An 18,008-nucleotide genomic window follows, 5' to 3' on the forward strand; every position below is an offset into this window, starting at 1 on the left:
ACATTACTGATTAAAATATCCTTTTTTATTGATTTTATGTAATATTCAAATCTTCAAACAGACAAAATTTGGAGTTTTTATCATCTTTAAGCCAATGATTAAACAAACCAGATCACATTTTGCACGTTTTTAAACTTTCGTTTGGGTTCCTACTGCTTCTAAAAACAGAGCAAGCACTTTAAAAAAAACCTATCAAGTCGTTTTTGGGTTTTATGTGGTGTTTGGAAAATGAGCCATTTCAAAAACCTCTGGATTGTTGTGCACTGCAGCGTCACCTAGCAACCAAAGTAAAGATCAGCTCATTACCTACCAACCCAACTTAAGCTCCAGCATGTTTGTTCAGCTGGTTTTAGTGTTGTACAATGGTTGCTAGGAAAGACGAGTGTTGTGTTGTTTACTTACCAGCTGGAAATCACTTTCTGTACTCTTGTTGGTTGTGCAGGAGGCTCCACTTCTGCTTTTCAAAGATGGACAGTTGCATAATTTGACATCCAGTTGCAAACATTTTCACATTTGAGTGTAAATGTTGAACTTGGGGACGTTGCCAGCAGCAGCAGCTTATTTGGATTTAAAGTGACAAGAGGCCCTAAATGTGAAAAAAATATCTTTTAGGAGTATTTTTACTACACTGTACTTTGTACTTTTACTTGAGTAGCTTTATTATAAAGTATCACTACTCTGACTAGAGCAAAGATCTGAAAGTGACATCAGCTGATAACGTTACAATAAACAAGTTAAGAAGTGTAATATATTATATTTCCTCAAAAGTGGCATGAAGAAATATAAAATATTACTTGTGTAAAAAAATAATATAGAAGTAATTTTTCCATGTTTAATTGTATTTAGTTTATGTTATTGAACATTATTAAAAATATATATTTTTATTTAACCTAACGTTATTTATTTGCTCTTGGGGGCCCCCTGGTGCTGTGGCAACTTATTTTTTCTTCCTTTTTTAAAAATCTTTTGATATAAACTATTAAAATACAGGCGTTAAAATTAAGAAATAAAATTAAATGTGAGAACAAAGAAAAGACTTCAGTGTATTTCTTAAGGTATTTGTAGCACAGAGTGTGTTTTTGTTGATATAGTAAACAAAGAAAACAATAATACAATAATAAAACATTACATAATAGAGAAATGTGTATATAGTGTTGTGATGTTATTAGAGCAAACTGATATAATAAACCCACTCTAGTCTGAAAATCTGCTATATAAATGAACTTGATTGATTTATCTGCCACAAATCTAAAAATCCCAACAAGATGAAAGAAATTTTTAACTCAGACAAGTTTAAAAATATAGATTTAAGTTTATTGCACAATCGTTGCTGGAGACTGAGGAGTCTGAGAGCCTGTCTGTTACACAGGATGCTAACGCTGGACAGACATGAGGACAGCAGTGTCTATTTAAAGCACACAGACCTAACGAGGCGCCGCCGGATTCATTCCGTCAGCGCCACATCCGGGTATTTATGCAGGTTTCATGCTTGCACGGGTTCAGCTGGACAGTTCATACATGATCATGAAAGATATGGAGAGCTAAAGAAAAGACCCGCTGCACCGCTCCCGGTGTGACACAAGTGAATTCAATTCATTTGGCTGAGGTATGGCTTCGGTCGCGCCAGTGTCAGTGCACAGGAGGCTCCACTAGGGGGAGCCAGAGTGGTGGGGAAATGCGGAGACGGTGCAGATGCGACAGAGTTATAACAGACAGACCCTCCTGAAGGCTCCCTTCATCCTAAAACAAAGGGCTTCCCTCGCTGCATGTGCACAGGACTGTGCAAAAGTTTTAGATCACCTTTCATTTACTTGATATTGTTTGCAAAATTTTTCAAAGTGATTCTGATCAATTTTGGGGGAACAGTGGCGCGCCCATGAAATGTTCATAGGAGTGGCCAATAAAAAAAAAATGAAATATATGTATACACAATTTTTTTGGGTGAATTTAAAGTGGATTAATATTGTATTGTGACTTTATTCTTGTAATTTTATCATTTTTATTTTCTTAGCAAGGTCCTAATAACCCATCATAATATATAAATAAAACAAAAAATTATATAAATAAATATATATGTAAATAAAAAAACACGGCTAATAAAAAATTTATATGTATATTGTTGATTTTATAAATTTCTTATTTATTGTGTTTTACATGTATGTCTTTATTGAACTGATGGCTGCTTTTCTATGATTCGAACATGATTGTTATTTTTCAGGAGGGGGCCAAGGCCCCCTCATGCCTCCACTTGGGGGCGCCACTGTTCATGATTCATTTAGGTCCTCAAAGATTTTTTAGTAGATTTTTTCTGCTTATTTACACATTTTTTTGGTGAATTTAAAGTGGATTCACAAAAAATCTCCTAAAATTGAGTAAAAAAGCAGCTAAAGTTGCTACTTTGCAGCAACATCTAATGAAAAGACTTTTGCACAGCTCTGCAGACCAGTGTCAAAGTTAGGATCCACAGAATTACAGATATAATAATAATCAGCTTTTAACAATACAGATAATTCATTATAAACAGGTTGTTAAACAGGCTATCCGGCACCTGTGTTGTTTTAAAAAAACGTGTTTTGTTAGTCGTGTTTTACTTTTTTTCTCTCCATTTAACATTCAGACAAAATAAACAAACACAAGCCTTCCCACCAAAGGTTTCCCTTCTTCTTGTTACAAGGTTCACAGAGCGAGCAGACTGGACTAACGCTGGCGGGCGGAGCCCCGGTTCGGGTTGCGGCACCCTGATCGGCGCATCCTTCGGCTGATAATGCATAGATTGACCGGTGGAAGTCAGGAGGTATCCACTAGCCCACCAGGGAGGTCATTAATGTCTTTCTTGAGTCTAAAAATGTGGTTACACTTTGAAAGCGGCTCTACATTTAGCATTGAGACAAATTTAAGGATCTTTTCTGTTCTTTACATATATATGAACACAGCTAAGCGAAACGGTTTTTGATATTTGAAGCACAGCAGTGAAGCCTCATCTGCTTCTGGATTAACCCGCTTCCTTCCTGCACTGTTTGCTCGATTAATCTACATGTATTTACATCATCTTTTATGATCTTAAAATGTGTTTCCTTCCAATCCAGAGCCCTTTGGAGATTAGCGATCAGTGCAGTAACATCCAGGAGAGACTGAATTACGATGATTGGATGATTTGCTAACACTATGAGACATCAGTTTCTGTTTCAGAGCTACGTTCATGCAAAGTTTTAGTTTCATTCAATGGCCAAAATACATTAGTTTCTGCATTTACATCGCAAACTCTACTTACAGCAGGTAATAACCACTACCAGGCTTGCAGAAGTAAAGTCTGGCTGAATTTTTCAGGGCGTAAAGGAAGCAGGTGGCGTCACGCTCTAAAGTTAGCGTGCGTGACTAATGACTGGGAAATCCTTCTCTCACCTCTGAGTCAGAGCCGACAGGGGAAGCAGGCGGCGTGCTGAACCCGACCCGGAGAGACGGAGAGCGGCTGGCGAGGGACCGAGGCGACGTCTGCCGCCTACAGACAGACTTCTGCGGCAAAACGCAGCAGCACAAAAATTTGGGATTAAACGGCTAAATGTTTAAACCAAAAACACAGATTAGATTCTGACAGAGTAGAAGGGATATGCTGAGAAAATAAAGAAATAAAATTACAAGAAAAAAGTTGTAACATTATGAGAATAAAGGCGTACGAGAAGAAATTCGTACGAGAATCAAGTTGAAATATTATGAAAACAAAAGCGTACGATAAAAAAGTCTTACGAGAATAAAGTTGTAATATTACTCTAATAAAATTGAACGAGAATAATTTCGTATGAGAATAAAGTCGCAATGTTATCAGAACAAAATTGTACGAGAAAAAAGGCATACGAGAAGAAATTTGTAATATTGCGAGAATAAAATCAAAATAATTAAAGAATAAAGTTGTCTTATGAGAATAATAATTTTACGACTTTATTCTCACTTTATTTCAACCTTATTCTCATAGTAGTATGACTTTATTCTTGTAAACAAAATGTAGTCTTGTAATTTTATTGATTTTCTCTTAGCCTGGCATTAACACCCCGCCGTATTAAACCACGTTTTAAAAGAGCCGAGAGTGAGGAGGTTCATTCCTGTTTACAACAGTCAGGCTGGAAGAATATGCAAATTATAAACACATTAAAGCAGGATAAAATTACCGTTTTCAGTTCTAAAAGAAAGCGCATACATACATACATAAAACATGGCTGGAGTGCATTTACACTAAAGTATAAAGTGGTAATTATGTGCCTTTGTAGTGGCAGAAATTACATTAAAACTAAATGTAAACATGGACCTACAGCAGTATATAGACAATTTTTATATAATTAGCAACAGTAAATAAATAAATTTACTTTCACATAAATAAAATCCAAATAAAAACAGTAATAAATAAATAAATTCTGCACTTTTGGCAAATTATCAACTGCCATCTTTTCATTTAAGCGCTTTTGGTTGGCACGTAAACGTCCAAATTCAAAAAGTAAACAGAGTTTCTAAAGTCATTTTAGACCAAAAACCTGAAGTTAAATAACTGCAGAAATAAAAATAGAAAAGTGTTCACACCCCTTTACAACCACAAACTTCAATGTGTTTTATTTGGCTTTTATGTGAGATACCAACTCAAAGCTATGAAGTAGAGGGAAAAATATGCGTTTTATAGAAATCTGAAAGGTGTGGCGTGCATTTTTAAAAAAAACCCTTTTACTCAGATACCCCAAAAGTTTACTTTCATGTCCCTTTAGTAAACAGAGTCCTCCCATTTATAACTAATCTGAGGAAATTTCATAGAAAATTTGTGAATAAATTTGATAAATACCTAAAATAATAAGACTGGGCATTATTCATCTAGAAGCAGTAAGGACGGGAATGTAGGAACTACAGAGAGTCAATCTGTTGTTGTGTTCATAGATCATAGAGCCTTTTTGGCCTCAAAACACACCTTCATCATTATAAAACATGGCGGAGGCAGCATGATGCTTTTCTTCAGGAGGGAGCGAGCAAAGGGGGATTAATACAAACATGCCACAGATTTTTATCCTGAATCATTTTGAAAATGACACATTTTTTCTGGTTAATGACATAAAATCCCACTAAAACACATTACAATCTGTGGTTGGGATGTGATAAAATGTGAAACAAATTTGTAAACTCATAAATAATTCCTGAATTTAAATGGCACCGAGATACGGCCCAAAACAATCAGATGTTGCTGCTGTGTGAATCAGGAATGAACTCCTCACTCACGTTTTGTCTTCGTTTGGACGGAAACGAGCAGAAAACCAGAAAATAACCAGAGAGACTCCATATTTAGAGAGGGAATCCTGCGGCGACCCCATTATGAGCGCTTAGCACAAAAAAAAATTCAAACGTGAGAGAGTCCGACTGTGTGCTGCGATGCTGATGGGTTGATATGGATATGCTGCATAGGTAGCAACAGTGACATCTGAGAGCAACCGTCGGATATTTAAGATATTATCTCTGACTACCTGAGTTCAGCTGGCTCCCACATCTTCTTCAAATTAAACAAAAGTTGTGTCAAACGTTTGTGCAGCAAAATTTTCGTTTGAGGCGCTATCATTTTATATTTATTAATGTTTCCAGAGGTCATCAACGGTCAACCAGCCCGTCCATATCTACAAAATCAAGCAAATTTGGCAATAAACAAATTTACTTTTCTTAATTGTAGAAATTATAGCGGCACAAATGTAGAACAGTTGATTGACACCAAAATAATCAAACAAAAATAAGCTTGACTGTGCTAGTTTGTGCTGATAAAAGTGCAGCTACCCTTTTAAAGATATTGGTAAATGTTTCCAGAGGTCAAAGGTCAACCAGTAAATCCATATTTACAAAATCAAACAAATTCTGTGTCAATCAGCTGTACTACAAATATTTTAGCAGCACAAACAACTTTTGTTTAAATCTTAGAAATTATAGAAACACAAAAAAGTTGCTGCACAAATATCAAAGTTGACCAACACCAAAATAATCAAACGAAATATAGTGTCAACCAACTGTGCTACGTTTGTGCTGCAAAAAGTTTTGCTTGTGCTGCTATTATTTTATACATATTGATGTTTCCAGAGGACATCAAATGTCAAGTTCATATTTACAAAATCAAACAAACGTTAGCTGCACAAGCAACTTGTTTTTAATCTTAGAAATTGTAGCGGCACAAACAGAAAATGTTGCTGCACAAACATAGCACAATTAATTGACACCAAATCTGCTTGATTTTTAAAATCTGGGCAGGTTGGTTGACCTTTGATGACCTACAGAAACATTTATTAATGTCTTTAAAGTTTAAAACAATAGCGGCACAAACAAAATCTTTTGCTGCACAAATGTTTGAAACCGACTCCGTTTAGTTTGAAGAAGTCAGGCGGCTGGCAACTTCACTCGGATTCACCTACTTTTTGACTGTGCAAAAGTTTTAAACCATCCCTCATTTCTTTAAATGTGATTCCAAATAGTCAGATTTTCATTTTCATCTTTTAAAGCACGAATGTCAAACTCATTTCAACGAATCAGGAATGTTCTCTCAAAGGACCGGCTATGCCAGTAGACCATCAACAAACTACTAAAATATTAAGAAATAACTCTCTCTGCATTCAGTATAAACTTTGTAAAGTTAAATAATATTGATATCTTTTGACATATTTATAATTTGGTAGCACACAGATAAAAACTGCTGTGATTTAATTGATAAAAATAATATTTAGGCCACATGAAAAGATCTGACGGGCCCGATATGGCCCCCTCGCCTTGGCTTTGACACACGTGCTTTAAAGATCAACAGTGATGTGAAAAAGCAGCAAAAATCTGAAGAAAAAATACTTATCTGTCTGCTTGGAACCAAAATATAGATAAATGAGGGACAACAAGACTTGTGCACAGTAGTGTTGTTGTTCATTTTACTGTTTAAATGTTTCTACTTCTCTGTGTCTGAAGTGTTTGTGTAGTTTTGTCCACATTTCTGTGCGTCTTACTTATTCTCTCTGCCTCTGCAGAAACGTCTAGGATGGATGAAGATATAAACATTCTGAGTTTAACACATGCAGAGACGCTCAGCCCCCTCAGAGGTCCTTTCACTTCCTGTCCCAGAGGACGGGGGGCTGGGGTCATTCGGAGGGACAGATGTAGCTGTTGATCCACAGCAGGTCGTCCAGGACGCCCCAGTGCAGGTAAAGGATGGAGCCCACCACCAGTACGTGCATGATCTGGTGGCTGTTGCACCAGTAGTCAAAGAGGCCCGGCCGGAAGCGCTCCGGGATGCGTGTGATGTTGATGACCCCGCCCAGCACGGCCAACGCATCCATCATGAGGAAGTGGCGTAGCGAGGTGGGGCTGCCGCTGCCCACGCCCACGCCGCGCAGCAGGAAGAAGGAGAAGCGGAACACGGCCTGCCAGGCGAAGGAGCGCAGCCGGCGCACGCTGCTGCGGGCCGTGACTGCGCAGTAGATGGCGTGTGTGGACAGCAGGATGTAGACGAGCAGCGACACGGTGCGGATGAAGGGGTAGCACCACAGCGTGATGTAGACGATGGGGAGCGCCCCTGAGGAGGGAAGACCAACAAAGTCACAAAGGTGGGGAGGAACTAGTTACATTTACTTGAGTAACTTTTTGGAGTATTTTCACTTCACTGTATTTTTTACTTTTACTTGAGTAACTTCATCGCTGCTCAAACTTGAGTAAAATTTCTGGAAACTCTGCCTACTGAGAGTAACTTCATTGATTAAAGAATAAGCTTGTTGTAAAGGTGATGCTTAACTGAACAGGTTAGGATCAGATTATGGTCTATTCAAATCATGTTCATTACATTTCTTTGCACAAAACCATTCTTTGATACTAAGATGTTAGCCCAGTCAGTTCAGAATTAGCTGATTTACAGCATAATGTCACTTTAAATCCAAATAAGACGCTGCTGGCCTCGATCCCCCCAACTCAACGTTTCCACTTGAAAATAGCTGCAATTACAGAACTTTGAAAAGCAGAAGTGGAGCCTCCTACACAACCAACAAGAATGCATAAAGTAGTTTCTGGATGGTAAGTCAACAACAAAACAAAAATTATTTTCCAGCAGCCATTGCGCAGCGCATACAGCAGTAAAACCAGCTTGGGTTGCTAGGTAACGGCACAGTACTTGTTGAATGTGACTCAACAATCGAGAGGTTATTGAAATGGCTCATTTTCCAGACACCAAAAAACAAGAAGTTATTGTCAAAAAAAACCCCAAACACTTGAGAACCCAATAGAAGTACAAAAACATGCAAAGTATGAATTTTGCATAAAAAATTCTGGTGCAGTTATAAGTTTTTTGGGGGGTGTCTCTAGTATTTGGATTTTAGATATTCACGGACGGCTGTCTTCCCCTGAGAATACCCGGGTTCATGGTACTCTCCAAGTATTTTAGAATCTCAGCCATCTACCAGTAAAGTCAGGAGTGATACCCAGCATAGTAAAGGTCACTGGATTGAGTAAATATTTTACAAACTATAGATCCTTCAGTGCAAAGGAGTGGGAAATACAGCATCTTGTAATTTATTTAAGTTCAGTGTAAACACAGAGAAATAGTAAGAATAGTTGTATCTTTTCAAGGTGCATTCACACCAGCGCTCTAACTCATTGGTCTAGAAAATCAGGTTCTTTTGGGAAGGTGTGAATGTTTTGTTGTTATTTTACCATTTTCTCCACTGTTTGTTCAATAAAAGCATCAATAGATTTCAATAAATTTGAAAACATGATTAAATGCAGTTGCTGTGTGCAGTTTAATGATATAAATTAAGCTTCTTCATGTGATTGGTGTCCCAAAGAAGCGTGTTTCAAATGGGAATGTTTTTTAAGAGCAGCATTTGTGTTTGTGGGGCTATAATTGCTGTGACACACAGTCCCAGCCATACACTTACCTAAAAAATAAGTAATAAATCATTCTTACCTTCCCTTTTATCATCACAACAGTACCACAAAATATTGTGATAAAACTTTAAGTCAGTGTAACTGTACGCTCAGTCCATTTACCACTTATAAACTAATATCCATTAATCCAAAGTCTTACAATTTAATTAGAAAAAATGCAGTTAAGTACTTTTGTTTTACTGTCATCAAGTTCAAACGTGGTCCACATTTTATATCTGTGCTCAGCAATTTTAAACAATAAAATGTCGGACATAAATTATTAATGCATTGGAATCGGTACATGTAAAGCATAGGAATCGATTCCCATTTTCCGGCGTGTACACACGCATAAAAAATACATTAATAATAAAACTCCATTCAGTTTTATCACAACACGATAATGCAGAGATCACTAATGATCTAAGACGTTGGCTACTGGCCTCTACAAGCACCGCTGAAGGCAGTGAAATCAATACAGCCACACCTCCAGGCAAACAGCAGCATGGTAAGTCATCAGGAGTCAATAAAGCAACATTAAACCCTGAAAGCAAACACAGCAGCAATAAAAGAACGGCAGCTGATGAAACGCCTGGGTGGAGGCTTACCCAGCGTGTTGATCATGCAGATTCCACAGACGTCCAGCTTCAGCAGGGTGTGGTAGACGGGCTCCCCGCCCTCGTGGTTCATGAACAGGTGGTAGACCACGGAGCCCAGCTGCGGCGACAGGCAGGCCAGGAAGTGCACCACGCCCAGCCAGGTGACGCTGATCTGAGACCAGGGGATGTTGAGCGGGAGCAGCACCAGGAAGCAAACCAAAGGGATGCCTGGAAAAAAAGAAACACCTTATAGAAAAGCTCAGATCAACATAATACTTGTAGCTAGGGCTGAAAGCGATTAATCGGATTCATTACGATTAATCAATAAAATAAAATAAAAAATCATCAACTAATTTAGTACTCGATTAATCGCTGACTGACGTTAAAAATGCTATTTGATGGAAGAACAAAAGTTGTACAAAAAATACATACGTTTGAAAATAAGTTTTTAAAAAACAGAAAATCTTTTATTAAGCACCTTTAGCAATGAGCTAACGCAAAAAATGTATCACTTAATGTACAAAAAAAAACATGAATGCTTTGGCAATAAAATGTTTCTTATTTAAAATAAGGAATTGCATGAATTATTTATTTATTTGTATATTTTAATGTATTTCTAATATCGTATAAAAAAGTTTTAGATGGTTAAATAAAAAAATCTGAGCCAATTTTTTTATCCGATTAATCGTCTGAATAACTGATAACTAAAATAATCTTTAGTTGAAACATCCACAAACATACCAGGAAGTAGGACTACGACTATAATTTAGTAACTGATTAATCTGCAGATTATTCTGACGATTTATTGATAAATCAGTTTTAAAAAATTGGGATTTATTTAAACAATATTGGATATACGTTTAAAGATGACAGTAAACAAATAATTCAGTTTCTCTTTTAATTAAGAAAATAAACATTTCATAACATAGCATTCCTTTAGTAAATCTGAAATGGGTGAAGCTAAAACTGCGCACATTTTGGCTAAACATATTTACAGACAAAGATGTTTTAATCTTAAATGTAAGAACCTTTTTTTTTGCACATTTTTTTTTGCTTAATTACTGCTTTGAATATGTTTTTTTCAGGAAATCAATTTGTTGTTAGTCTGAATACTTCAGTTAACGATTAATCTGTTACTAAATTAGTTGTTTATTATTTCAACAAAAGATTAATCCAATTAATTGTTTCAGCCGTACTTTAAAAAATACCTTCTCAAGAACAAAATCCTGCTGTATGTTTTACAAATGAGGTGAAATGTGGTGGAGGACTGGCACCAGAAGAATCCACTCAAAAAAAAACAAACAAAAAAAAAAACACAGCAGCTCTGACAAAAACAAATTAAGGTGTCATGTTTGCTGTGATGGATTATCTGGCTCAGGACTTTGGGACGCTGTTTCTGGAAGCAAATAGGAACGATTCGGGATCTGCTGAGCGAATGCACACAGCAGCAAGAAGAGCCGAAGAGGGAAACGTATCAGTGCTCCCTCCTGAGGGAAAAACAATGAGAGCTCATTCTAACGCAGCCAAAGGCGATTCTGCTACTTACACAGGTTGGCAGAAAAAGACCCTGAAACATGGACTAAAATACAAATAAATATCACAACTGGATTCTCAGAGGACATTTAGGCAATTTCTTCGTTTTTTTTCTCTGAAGAGTTTTTGCGGCGCTAGTGGCTTGTATTTTTTGCGACAGTAGGCAGACAGGAAAGAAGGCGAGGAGGACATGCGGCAAAGGTCGCCGGGACCGGGAGTCGAACCCACATCGTTTACGTCGAGGACTAAGGCCTCCACATGTGGGGCGTGCTGTGGTGGCGCAGGGGGTTAGCATGGCCCATTTAAGCAATTTTTGACATATTTTGGTTAAATTTGAAATTAAAACTGTGAGAAAACAAATGTACAACCTACAGAGAAGTATCGGTACAAATAACAATCACAATCTGCTATTTATTTTATTTAAATTTTTTTGTGACAAGTCAACAAAAAGTGTTTTTATGTAATGTCTCAAAAGCAACAAAATTGGATGGAAAGCGTCTGAACAATAATTTTAAAATCTTATCATTGATAATCCATTGGATTTATGTCTAGACTTTGACTAGGCTATTCTCCTCTAACCAACCCCTCCAATTGTAGCTGCATGCTTAAGGTCAAGAATAAAGTATTTCTCAGTCTCTAATAAGTTTTCTACCAGTTTCCTCACAGCATGATGCTGCCACTACCATCTTTCACCATTCCACAGACTTACTGACGCTTGTGGTGGGAACACTTCTGTTAATCCACTAATGAACTAATAGCAAAGCTAACTTTTCAACATTTTTGCTAGCTTTTAAACCATTTAGCACACTTAGCTTTCATAGCGCAAAATTACGATCTAAACTTTCAGTTAAATACAGTTTGACATTTGTGTTGATGTTTTGGTTGTCGACTGATAAGAATTCTTCAAGTAGCTAGATGTTTATATTCATGCTCTTATTTTGAAGTCTGTTTATGCAACAATTCCATTTCCTGTACAGAAGGGTTTTTTTTAAGAAACTTGACTGAGCAAGTGGCAAGTATAGAAGAAATGAACAAATGAGGTGTAGATATATAGAAAAATATATAATGTACTATATGCCACTGACACTTTGTGGGTGTCAACATGGCTGAAATTAGCACTTCATCATTAGCTTCCACTAACTTTCTATGCTGGTATAGAACTTTAGCTTTAGCAGAACTAACATTTATAATTAGTGCTTTAGAGTTACCACCACTGCTGACATTAAATTACACACAGATGGATTCTATCAAATTCTAATGAACATTTAACCGGGGAACTGGAAGACATTTTAAATATCCAAAACAAATCAACAAAAACAACAGAAACAAATAAAATGAATTATGAAGACTTTGTAAATAAAGTTTTCCTTCAGAAAATTGCTAGTTGAGACAAAAGAACCAGATTAAAGACTTCTGTCATCCAGTTTTTTATTGCTTATTGTGACAAGCCCAAAATTTCTGAGAAATCCACCGTGGCTGTCATGTGACTAAATGTAAATAAAGTGCTTTGAATAGCTTTGCAAGGCAGAGTCCCACCTGCTTCTCTCTGTTTGTGCTCACTCTGCCCGTTTCAAAGTCGAGGCATTCGTCCTGAGCAGGTGATACAGTGAACGCCGGCCACTGTAACATCTATTTTAGGTGCGTTATCTCCTCCCCTCCCCCTCCACTTCGCCGGAGCAACCGAACTCAGGCGTGGACGGCGCGCTGAGGAACTCCTCTGAACGCCTGCAGCATGAAACGTGTCTGCGACCCGAGCCGAGGCCAGGAGGTTTCCAGTTCGCATGCAGAGCAGCTAGATAGAAACCTCCAGGCCGCAAATGTTCTGTGATTACTGCGGATGAGGCGTCTCTTTATGATACAGCCGCCGTTTAATCTGTGACGCCGGAACGCCACCAGCTGATGACCTTCAGAGTCAGGAAGCTGGTTCAGTTTAAGCCGGCGAGCGCGGAGATGATGAGCTGATGGGAAAGCGACAAGAGACGCTGCTTAAGAGTTATTGGCTCCTTATGGCGCGACACTGAGAACTATAACAGATGGACAAAAAGACGAGACACGGCTGCAGAGATTAACACATTACTGAAATTAAACTAAAAAAAGAAGAGCATATTGTGCAACTGTGACATATACACTGCAAAAACAAAATCGTACCAAGGATTTTGGGTCCAGTTTCTAGTGCAAATATCTTAATAAGCTTGAAACAAGAGAAAACTAACTTACAACTAATTTCTCAGCAAGAAATTAGTTGCTGACTTTGTTTTATTATTACTTTTTACTCAATATTAAGGAATTATTGACTTAAAACAAAGTCAAATTAATGACTTTGTTTTAAAGTACATGTTCCATTGGCAGATTATTTCACTAAAAACATGGGAAAATGTCTTGTTATAAATGAATTTATCTACCAATGGAACAAGAGCTTTTTCATCAATATTAAGAAATTAATAAATACTTAAAACAAGCTCTTATTTCTTGCTGAAAAGTTACTTTTAGGTCAGTTTTGACTTATTTCAACTGTACTAAGATATTTGCACAGACAAAATGCCCTTACCCTTGGTAAGATTTTTTGTTTTTGCAGTGTTGGACCTTATGTAAAAATCCACTCCAGGTAATTTTCACAAACTGTTTCATTTCAACAGCAAGTTAAATGCTTTTATAACAAACAGATTTTTAAAAAATGATTTAAAAAATTGTACTTTCCTCTTATTATAAAAGGCAGGAAATAAATCTGCATGTTCCCTCATAAATATTATATTGCAACAAAATGTATTTACTAAACTGCAACTAAATATTACAGTAAATAATATTACAGGAAAAACATGTCGTATGTTTGCAGGACTAATTTTAAAAAATAATAAAAATTATTTATGTTCTCTGGCAAAAAGCAGCATGGAGAATCTTTTTCGATGTAGTTAAATCCTTAAAATTTAATTAAATGACACATAAAATGCTTCATAACATGCCAAAACTTCCAGAATTAGAAACACATTTTGAAATATGTATTAATAGAGCATTAAACTTTATAAAAAATACATTTTATCCTTAAATTTATTTATTATTTATCCTTTTTTTGCATGTAAATGTATATTTATGTAACTGTATTTATTGTAAGTATTATTTTGTTTTCTGTTAGTATAAGTTACTGAAAAGGTTTAAGTTTTCTAAATATAATCTCTCTATAAACGTGTTGAGCCATTGATTTAGTTTTATATTTACTCTTACGTTCAAAGGCTTTAGTATCTGTTAGGCAAAGGCTGCAACAATCTCAAATAATCCTTAATCCTATAAACTTTATCTAGTTTGCAAGTGAAATATGTGAAAAAGTAAAATCCCTGGAGTAAAAAATGTACTAAAATGTCATCAATTCACTGCATAAAATAGTTTCAGTTTGTTGCTTTGAAGCAAATCTAAGCCACTAAAATGGTTGCATGCATGACGGCGTCTAAATAATATTAAGTGTTCATGGCGCCGGCCTCGAACAAGGTGGGGAATTTTTGCAACATGTCACTCTATGTTGACTACATTTGCATATTCGCTCTGCTGCCATAATAATGCCAAAAACACAACACCAGTAGACAGAGCTAAATTGTGACAATTAAAAGACAATTAGGGCCACAAATAAAAAAAAAGAATGCCCATATTTTTTGAAGAAAAGAAAAGACGGGAGATTAAACTCTCCGGTTAAATTTGGAAACTTTAATCTTTGAATTCTGAAATTTCTTCTCTGAATTTTTATTCATTTTTCAGAATTTGGACTTTCATCTCAAAATTCAGCTTTTTCCTTCAGAAGTCCGACGTTTGTGTCAGAATTTGATACCAGAATTCGTCTTTTTTTTTTCCCCATAATCCTAACATGAGACTTTATTCTTACAATTCGTACCATTTTCCTCAGAATTTGGACTTTGATCTAAGAATTCTGACATTTTTTCTCAGAAATCAAACTTTTTTTGTTCTCAGAATTCAGAACTTTTTTCCCCTTCAGGATTTAGGTCAGAATTTGGACTTTAAATTCAGAATTCTGACTTTATTTTCAGAATTAAGACATATTTCTTAGAATTCACATTTTTAATGTCAGAAATTCACTTCAATCTCAGAATTCAGACCCATTTCCTATAATTCAAGGCATAATGTCAGAAATCGGACTTTGGTCCGAGAATTTTGATTTTATTCTCAGAATTCAGAACTTCATCTCAGAATTCTGTCGTTTTTTTCTCAAGATTTGGGTCAGAATTTGGACTTTAATCCCAGAATTCTGACTTCAATTTCAGAATTAAGACCAATTTTTTTCTGAATTCACAGTTTTCTTCCTCAAAATTCAGATATTAATGTCAGAAATTCACTTGAATCTCAGAATTAAAACTTTCCCCTCAGAATTCTGACATCAAGGTTAGGATTTGAACTTTAACCTTAGAGTTATGACTGTTTTTTGTCATAATTCTGGCTAATTTTCTCAGAATTCAGACATTAATGTCAGAATTTGATCTCAACCTCAGAATTCAAACCCATTTCTTAAAATTCTGACTTAAATCTCAGAATTTAAACTTTATTCTTAGAATTCAAACTTGTGTTCAGAGAAAATAAGTCTAAATTGCTTTTCTTTCCATTTCTTCAACCCTCTTCCATAAAATCATCTCTATAGCAGGGTTCTTCCATAATTGTATATAATTATTGTGAGTTAAAGGCTCCCCTGAGACTTTTTCCTGGAGCTCTCTGTGGCCCTGAAGGTCCATTTTTCAACAAGAGGGGGGTTTATCCTCAACCTCACCTGTACTAAAGCACATCATGCGGATTCATTTTGTATTTTTATGTATCTTTTCTTTACTCACCGTGTGTGTAAATGTTCCCTAGTTCATTGTGGAGGTAAAACAGGCTCCTGACGCAGTCCTGCACGGAGGAGATGGGCCGGTATCCAGTCAGGACGTATTTATTGAACTGGAGATGTGGCGGGGAGCTGGCCCAGTCCAGCAGCCTCGGTCCGTTTAAAAAAGCCATGGCGAACAGAACCGTCAAAAGGACGCCGCCGAACAGATAAAACACAGACTGCACCCCTATGTACACGTTCAGCAGGATTATTGCGACCAAAACCTTATGAGATATCATTGGCGTCTGCTTTTTGTTTGTTTTGTGTGTGTGTGTGAGAGCTCACGTCAAGTCTCTAAGCGCTACCCGGCAACGGCGCGTCCGTCTCGGCGCTGTTTGTTCTGAACCCCCGCTGTCCGTGCGAGTGTCATCCGCAGGGATGGAGGCGGACACGGCCAGCCATACGCATGATGGTGTACGCTCCGGACGGTCATTACATTATTCGGCATTGATGAAATGTGTGCGCGGCGCCTAGAAGCGCAGAGGACGGGACGTTTCCGGACATCTTAAAGCCGCTTCTCGGGGATTTACTCAACGCTCCGGTGCGGCAGGGCGGGCTGGAAGGATTCTCGGGCGGTGATGCTGCGAGAGCCGCAGGTCCATCCGACTCCAGAGGATGCTACTAGCTTGACTCCAGCGGTCAGATTTACTCACGTTAGAGCTCTAGGTCAAACGAGGGGAATTAACTCGGTCGGCTGTCTTTCTCTGAGCTTTTAAAAAACAAAGAAGCTCCGTGATTTTCCAGCGGAGATTTTGAAGGACTACGGGCTAGCAAGCCGGGCAGGCGGCTACCAATGTCCGGTGTCAGGGGGTGAGGAAGCTGGTGTCTGAGCCGGCCTTTTCCTCATTCTCAAAGCTCGGTGAATCATTTTAATTTTCCCCATATTATTTCTGATCCAGTTGTCTCCCAGCATTGATTCCGGCGGATGGCATTCCTTAAAAAGCGGCTCCCTTTCTGTCGGCCTTAGATCCGCTGCATCGCCTCCAACAGTCAAGCTAACTAACCGTGAGCAACACTTCCGGCTGTTCCTTTTCAAAATAAAGCACTCGCACGTTTAGTGCCGCTCGATTCTTTCACGGCACCTTCAGTCTCTATGCAGCAGGAATCCGGAAAGCATGAAAATAAAGATCTTACCTGACGTGCAGAGTTGAGTGGTCACTAGTTACATTTACTGGAGTAATCTTTTGGAAAAATTACTTTTAGGAGTATTTTTACTACATTGTACTTTTTAATTTTACTTGAATCGCTACTTTTACTTAAGTAAAATTTCTGGGTACCCTCCCCACTCTGAGTAACTTCACTGAATGAAGAAAATTCACCAGACACACCAACAGTTTTATTTTGAAATAAATTGATTTGGAAAAATGCTTCTTTTGCCTGATTCTGGTATTTTGTAATTAAATAAATGACTTAAATTTAGGTCTAAACCTAAATTTCAGATGTTTTATTTTGGTCTGTCTGATGATGTAATTTATAAATGTTAAATTATTGGTAATTTGATCAGTTACTCAGTACTTGATAAGACCAAATAATTACCAAATAGTTTTTATTCTTACTTGAGTAATTGGATGGCTAACAATAACAATTTCCATTTTAAAAAGGAATTTAAAAAGGAAACACATGGACATATCAGATAACCCAGTACCACACTAACAAGGTGCAGTCCATGAGGTTGTTTAATGGAGTAATTGAACAAAAAATGTACAAAATTGGTTTTGTATGACTTTACCGTTCCAAAGATTTCTAAGTACTGTTCTAAAGATACATAGAAGTCAGGATCGACTATCTGTTGTCTCAGAAAAAACACAATCTGTAAAAATACAAAATAAAGGAAATATTTTTCTTGAAAGGAAGAAAAGAAATTCTGTTTTATATTGTAATAACGTGATTTTAGTAGATTTAAAAAGCTAACCTTTTGGAAAAAGGTTAGCTTTTTTCCGTCAAGCTAATAAAATTAGCTTGAAGATTATAACCAGTCCAAAAACTGTATGAATTTATTAATGATATGAAGTTATTATTTTTAAACCAAAGCTATTACAGCTGGAAATTACTTGACAAATTACTGAGCAGCCCCAAAGTCTCTGTATAGACTCAGATTGAACCTCCAGAGAAACATAAAG

General features: G+C 37.1%; 1 protein-coding gene across 2 annotated transcripts; it reads right to left on the reverse strand.

Moving 5' to 3' along the window:
* Positions 1 to 1,292: 1,292 nt before the first annotated feature.
* Positions 1,293 to 17,056, reverse strand: paqr4a (progestin and adipoQ receptor family member IVa). 2 transcript variants are annotated; one of them, XM_028042636.1, is made up of 4 exons: positions 16,174 to 17,056; positions 15,854 to 16,075; positions 9,507 to 9,725; positions 1,293 to 7,561 (listed from the first exon to the last, which is right to left on the reverse strand). In XM_028042636.1, the coding sequence occupies exons 2-4, from the start codon at positions 16,017 to 16,019 to the stop codon at positions 7,128 to 7,130; spliced, it is 819 nt and encodes a 272-aa protein (XP_027898437.1). In that variant the 5' UTR covers positions 16,020 to 16,075; positions 16,174 to 17,056; the 3' UTR covers positions 1,293 to 7,127. The 2 variants fall into 2 exon arrangements, with proteins under 2 accessions (XP_027898437.1, XP_027898436.1); XM_028042635.1 differs by having other exon boundaries at positions 15,854 to 17,056.
* Between the last annotated feature and the right edge of the window lie 952 nt (positions 17,057 to 18,008).

Source organism: Xiphophorus couchianus, chromosome 16 (genome assembly GCF_001444195.1).
Source record: "Xiphophorus couchianus chromosome 16, X_couchianus-1.0, whole genome shotgun sequence".
NCBI lineage: Eukaryota > Metazoa > Chordata > Actinopteri > Cyprinodontiformes > Poeciliidae > Xiphophorus > Xiphophorus couchianus.

Coding starts and splice junctions, on each gene's coding strand:
- paqr4a (XM_028042635.1), bottom strand. CDS start 16,127: ATGATATCTCATAAGGTTTTGGTCGCAATAATCCTGCTGAACGTGTAC. Junction 9,726..15,853: donor AGGGAACATTTACACACACG/GTGAGTAAAGAA, acceptor CTTTTTTTCCAG/GCATCCCTTTGGTTTGCTTC. Junction 7,562..9,506: donor CTGCATGATCAACACGCTGG/GTAAGCCTCCAC, acceptor TTCCCTCCTCAG/GGGCGCTCCCCATCGTCTAC.